Source organism: Sardina pilchardus, chromosome 12 (assembly GCF_963854185.1).
Source record: "Sardina pilchardus chromosome 12, fSarPil1.1, whole genome shotgun sequence".
Lineage (NCBI taxonomy): Eukaryota > Metazoa > Chordata > Actinopteri > Clupeiformes > Clupeidae > Sardina > Sardina pilchardus.
This window is the reverse complement of record NC_085005.1, coordinates 33,212,558-33,219,027: the sequence shown is the minus strand read 5'-3', so window position 1 is coordinate 33,219,027 and position 6,470 is coordinate 33,212,558. Positions and strand designations below refer to the sequence as shown.

The 6,470-nt window shown below is 47.6% G+C and overlaps 1 protein-coding gene across 1 annotated transcript; it reads right to left on the bottom strand.

The window, feature by feature from the left end:
* Positions 1–666: 666 nt before the first annotated feature.
* On the bottom strand, positions 667–2,821 carry LOC134098439 (prospero homeobox protein 1-like; the record flags this gene model as incomplete). Its single annotated transcript, XM_062551489.1, is given in 1 exon segment — positions 667–2,821. A coding segment is annotated over 1 exon segment (188 nt), but the record flags the coding sequence as incomplete, so codon positions are not given.
* Positions 2,822–6,470: the final 3,649 nt, after the last annotated feature.

The following is a 6,470-nucleotide window of genomic DNA, read 5'->3' as shown; positions in this document are numbered from 1 at the left end:
TTTGTTTTCACTCGCTCACACACTCATTCACTCACATCCACACACACACACACACACACATGTAGGGAGAGAGAGGGATAGAAAGAGAGAGAGAGAGAGAGAGAGAGAGAGAGAGAGAGAGAGAGAGAGGAGGGAGGCAGGTGAACTTTAACTTGAGAGAGGCTTCACTTGTAGAGGGACACAAACTAAATAATAGTGATCTTTCCACTTCACACACAGGTTCCAAAGTCCAAATTTAATCATTCATTTGTAAATAAAACCTTGTCCATGTCGTTCATCATCTCTGAGTAAAGTCAATGCAACTGCTGAGCTTGGATAGTCACATAGTGCAGATTTGACAGAGATGGATATAGATATATATTTATATATAAATACACACATTTCATTTATAGTATAAACTGTTGTTTCTATTGCAGCCATACGGATGAGGGGAAACACAGCTATAGATTAGTGTCAGAGTCCCACCACAGGCTCAGCTCTGGCCCAGCTCTGGCCCAGCTCTGGCCCAGCTCTGGCTCAGCTCTGGCCCTCGGGTCAGCACCTTACAGAACAGCTCCATTAGAACACATCAAATGCACCGCAAAGGAAAGGAAGGAGAATGGGAATGCTCCAGCGTGGGGGGGGGGGGGGGGGGGGGGGGTGGGGGGGGGCGCGGGGGGGGGGGGGTCCACCTGTTGGAATGTGGGACTGACTGGCTCAGGATTGACTCTGGAATGAGTGAATGGGGATTGACTCTGGAATGAGTGAATCGGGATTGACACTGGAATGAGTGAATGGGGGTTGACACTGGATTGAGTGAATGGGGTTGACACTGGATTGAGTGGATGGGGATTGACACTGGAATGAGTGAATGGGGTTGACACTGGAATGAGTGAACCGGGATTGACACTGGATTGAGTGAATGGGGATTGACACTGGATTGAGTGAATGGGGATTTACACTGGAATGAGTGAATGGGGGTTGACACTGGATTGAGTGAATCAGGATTGACACTGGATTGAGTGAATCAGGATTGACACTGGATTGAGTGAATGGGGATTGACACTGGATTGAGTGAATGGGGATTGACACTGGATTGAGTGAATGGGGATTGACACTGGATTGAGTGACTGGGGATTGACACTGGATTGAGTGAATGGGGATTGACTGGAATGAGTGAACCGGGATTGACACTGGATTGAGTGAATGGGGATTGACACTGGATTGAGTGAATGGGGTTGACATGTCATATAAGGACGAGAAGACTTGTGACACAAGCATCACCAGCCAGACTCCCACCCCTTCAGTTGCCATGGCCACACCAGCTCTTTCAGTGTGTTCTCAGACCAAACTCACACCACAGGCAAGAGGGAGAACACACACGTGTGTGTGTGTGTGTGTGTGTGTGTGTGTGTGTGTGTGTGTGTGTGTGTGTGTAGTCCTGCTCCTCACAATCCTCCTCTGCATGGCGTCATTTCAGCAGTGTGTGTGTGTGTGTGTGTGTGTGTGTAGTCCTGCTCTGCATGGTTGGTTTTTGATGGAATAATAATTTATTTTCATTTTCGTCATCATGGGACAAACGCAAGTGCCACTCGTAACCAAAGCAACAGTAACAACACAACAATAACAATAACAGTAACAGTAACAATAATAACAATAATAATAATAATAATAATAATAATAATAATAATAATAACAATAAAAGAAGAATAATAATCAACATCATGAATGTGGTATCATAATAGCCAGTTGTTTCTGACACCCTACACACACACAATGCCCTTCAGGACCCACCTCAGAGGAGAGGCTGGACCCGTCTAGCCAGCTCAGTAACGTCACTTTCAAGTGTGTGTGTGTGTGTGTGTGTGTACTAAAAGTGTGTCAAGTGCTCCAGTGTGGTTGCTTTAGCAGTGTGTGTGTGTTCTCCAGTGTGGTTGCTTCAGCAGTGTGTGTGTGTGTGTGTGTGTGTGTGTGTGTGTGTGTGTGTGTGTGTATGTGTACTTCAGTAGTGCATCCTCTGTGGAACTCAGCAGTACACTCCTCAGTTAAAGTCTCTTCAGATGCAAAACACACACACACTCCTCAGTTAGTCTCTTCAGATACAAAACACACACACACACACACACACACTCCTCAGGTAAAGTCTCTTCAGATGCAACACCAGCAAGAGGAGAGACAAAAGCAAGAAAACAACAGCAACAACAACAACAAAAAGAAGAGAAAACAACAACCAGGAAAACCAGGAATGCTACCTCATACCTGAGGCATTCCGAAAAGAGGAAAACCAGGAATGCTACCTCATACCTCAGGCATTCCCAAAAAGGGCTCGGGGGCCAGGAGGAGGGAAAACTCTAAGAGGGAAATCCAATGCAAGTCCAAAACAAAAGAAAAAGAAAAAAGACTACATGTGAGGGTATTGTCTTCAGTAGTGTGTGTGTGTGTGTGTGTGTGTGTGTGTGAGTGTGTGTGTGTGTGTGTGTGTGTGTGTGTTTGTACTGTATGTGTGTGTTTGGGGTGAGGGTATTGTCTTCAGTAGTGTGTGTGTGTGTGTGTGTGTGTGTGTGTGTGTGTGTTTGGGGTATTGTCTCTTTAGATTGTTTCTTTGCTTGTTTGTTTGTTTGTTTGTTTGTTTGTTTGTTTGTTGGTTTGTTTGTCTACTCGTGGAGAAGCTCCTGCAGGCAGTTGGGCGATTTGAAGACGTCGGGCACCTCGGCGTCCAGTTTGCAGATGACCTTGTAGATGGCCTTCTTCCAGGAGGGGTCGACGTCCTTGCCCGCCACGATGGCGTTGAAGAACTCGCGCATCGTGATCTGAGCCACCTCCAGGAACCGCTCCGGAACCTGCGGAGAACACAGCACAGGAGAACCAGCAGGATGAGAACCAGCGTAGAACACACAGAACAGCAGAACCAGCGTAGAACACAGAACAGCAGAACGAGCATAGAACACAGAACAGGAGAACGAGCGTAGAACACAGAACAGGAGAACCAGCAGGATGAGAATGAGCAGAAGAAGAAGAAACTGAAGAAACGGAAGCAGAGGAATAAGATAAGAGAGAGAGAGAGAGAGGGAGGTAGAGAAGCAGAAGAATGTGTGTGTGTGTGTATGTGTGTGTGTGTGTGTGTGTGTGTGTGTGAGAGAGAGAGCGAGAGAGGGGGAGAGTGTGTGAGAGAGAGAGTGTGGTGTGTAAGAGAGAGAGAGTGTGTGAGAGAGAGAGAGAGAAAGAGAGGGAGAGAGAGTGTGTGTGTGTGTGTGTGTGTGTGTGTGTGTGTGTGTGTGTGTGTGTGTGTGTGTGTAAGAGAGAGAGGGAGAGTGTTTCTTATCTAATGGGCTAGAAGTGTTCTAGGCTCTTTATCTCACTTCCTGAACCCCACAGCACTGACGTTTGTTTCATCACATCCCACTTCTGCTCAAGCCTCACACCTTCACACACACACACACACACACACACACACACACACACACACACACACACACACACAGAGAGACACACACAGTGTATGACAATGATGTGAGAAGGTATAGGGAAGTGTGATTGTGTTTTGGTAACCACAAAAAGGTCTGTCCCTGTGATCTCACACTTGCACTTACACACACACCCACACACACACACACACACACACACACACACTAAACCCAGGAGAGGAAGTACTCAGAGGTGCTAACAGAGAGAGGCTCCCTCTCTCTCTCTCTCTCTCACACACACACACACACACACACACACACGTCTGCCATGATTCGTAGGTAATAACTTAACCTACCACACCCAAGACATTCATACATTATGGGAGATCTGTGAAGGGCTGAACAATTAATTGCATATCGCAATATGTTGAAACACGATTAATTGCGTTTGTGATATCGCGATATGTTGAAAAACGATGAATTGCGTTTGTGATATCGCAATATGTTGAAACACGATTCATTGCGTTTGTGATATCGCGATATGTTGAAACACGATTCATTGCATTTCTGATATCGCGATATATCGAAACACGATTAATTGCGTTTGTGATAATATGGTGATAAGTTGAAACACGATTAATTATGTTTGTGATAATATGGCGATATGTTGAAACACGATTAATTGCGTTTTGATAAAATGGCGATATGTTGAAACACGATAATTGCGTTTGTGATTATATGGCGATATGTTGAAACACGATTAATTATGTTTGTGATAATATGGCGATATGATGAAACTCACAGCAAAGGCTACGATTACGCTGCACAATATGCTGTGTTGTGGTGGTCACACTATAGAATGATTATTGCTGTCTTTTTGAATAATACAGAAGATAAAGAGCTTGAGATAATCATATACAGTATTAAATCGCAAACTAAATACTGGGGGAAACAATCGTAATTAGATTATTTCCCAAAATCGTTCATCCCTAAACCTGAGAGGGGCTAATGCACTAAAGCTTTTGTGCCATCTTCAGACGTATTTGTGCCCGCATTTGTGCCCGCTTCAGACGTATTTGTGCCCGCTTCAGACGTATTTTGCGCCCGCTTCAGACGTATTTGCGCCCGCTTCAGACGTAATTGCGCCCGCTTCAGACGTATTTGTGCCCGCTTCAGACGTATTTGTGCCCGCTTCAGACGTATTTGTGCCCGCTTTCAGACGTATTTGCGCCCGCTTCAAGACGTATTTGTGCCCGCTTCAGACGTATTTGTGCCCGCTTCAGACTTATTTGCGCCCGCTTCAGACATATTTGCGCCCGCTTCAGACGTATTTGCGCCCGCTTCAGACGTATTTGCGCCCGCTTCAGACGTATTTGTGCCCGCTTCAGACGTATTTGCGCCCGCTTCAGACGTATTTGTGCCGCTTCAGACATATTTGCGCCCGCTTCAGACGAGGCTCTATTACTCCACCTCCACCTCTCTATCACTCTACCTCCACCTCTCTATCACTCCACCTCCACCTCTCTATCACTCTACTCCCACTACTCCCCCTCTCCTCTGACTCTCTCCGTGTCGTGCACACTGTATGCATTCAGAGGAGGCTCAGGGGAGAGTGGGAGTTTCCTGTGAGAATATCTCCTATCTCTACCTTTCTATCACTCCACCTCCACACACTCTACTCCACCTCTCTATCACTCTACCTCCACCTCTCTATCACTCTATCTCTACCTCTCTATCACTCTCTCACTGTCCCTTTCCTTCTTTTCTGTCTATCCTTTCTCTGTCTCTCTCTCTGCCCTCGTTTCTCTCTCTCCCTCCCTCCCTTTCTCTCTGTTATCCTACATCCCCCCACTCTCTCCCTCTCTCTCCCTCTCTCTCTCTCTCACTCTCTCCCTTTCTCTCTCCCTCTCTCCCTCTCTCGTCCTACATCCCCCACTCTCTCCTTCTCTCCCTCTCTCCCTCTCTCTCCCTCTCTCTCCCTCTCTCTCTCTCTCTCTCTCTCCCTCCCTCTCTCTCTCTCTCTCTCTCTCTCTCTCTCTCTCCCTCTCTCTCTGGGAGGTTGGTTGATTCAGTAGGTTGTATGGCCATGCCCTAGTGCATGCTGGGAATGATCCTTGTGTGTGTTCAGTGGCCATGACAGACCTGCTCAATGACACCACACAGATGATTACTCTGACCAAGACACACACACACACACACACACACACTCTCACTCACACACACACACTCACAGATAATTACTCTGGCCAAGATCTCTGTCACACCTCCTTAGGAACACAGTCCTGCACACACACACACACACACACACACACACACACACATGTGCACACACGCGGGCGCAACACACACGGGCGCACACACACACACAGATAATTACTCTGGCTACGATCCCTGTCACACCTCCTTAGGAGCACACACACACACACACACACACAAACACACACACACTCACTCTCTCCTTCTCTATTATGTCCCTGTCCTTTGACTCTCTCTCCTTCTCTCTCCTCCTCCTCTCCTTCTCCTCTTCTTCTCCTCCTCTACTACTCTCTCCACCTCCTCTTCTCTAATCTCCTCCTCCTCTCCTCTTTCCCTCTCTTCTCCTCTCCTCCTCTCTCCTCCCTCCTCCTCTCCTCTCATCTTCCTCCTCCTCTTCCTGTTCTCTCCTCCTCTCCTCTCCTCTTCTCTAATCTCCTCCTCCTCTCCTCTTTCCTCCTCCTCCTCCTCCCTCCTCCTCTCCTCTCATCTTCCTCTTCCTCTTCCTGTTCTCCTTCTCCTCCTCTCCTCCTCCTCTCCACTCCTCTCTTCTTCTCCTCCTCTCCTCTCTCCCTCCTCTCCTCTCATCTCCCTCCTCCTCTTCCTGTTCTCTTCTCCTCCTCTCCTCCTCCTCTCCACTCCTCTCTTCTTCTCCTCCTCTCCTCTCTCTCTCCTCTCATCTCCCTCCTCCTCTTCCTGTTCTCCTTCTCCTCCTCTCCTCCTCCTCTCCACTCCTCTCTTCTTCTCCTCCTCTCCTCTCTCCCCTCCTCTCCTCTCATCTTCCTCCTCCTCTTCCTGTTCTCCTACTCCTCCTCTCCTCTCCTCTCCTTCCCT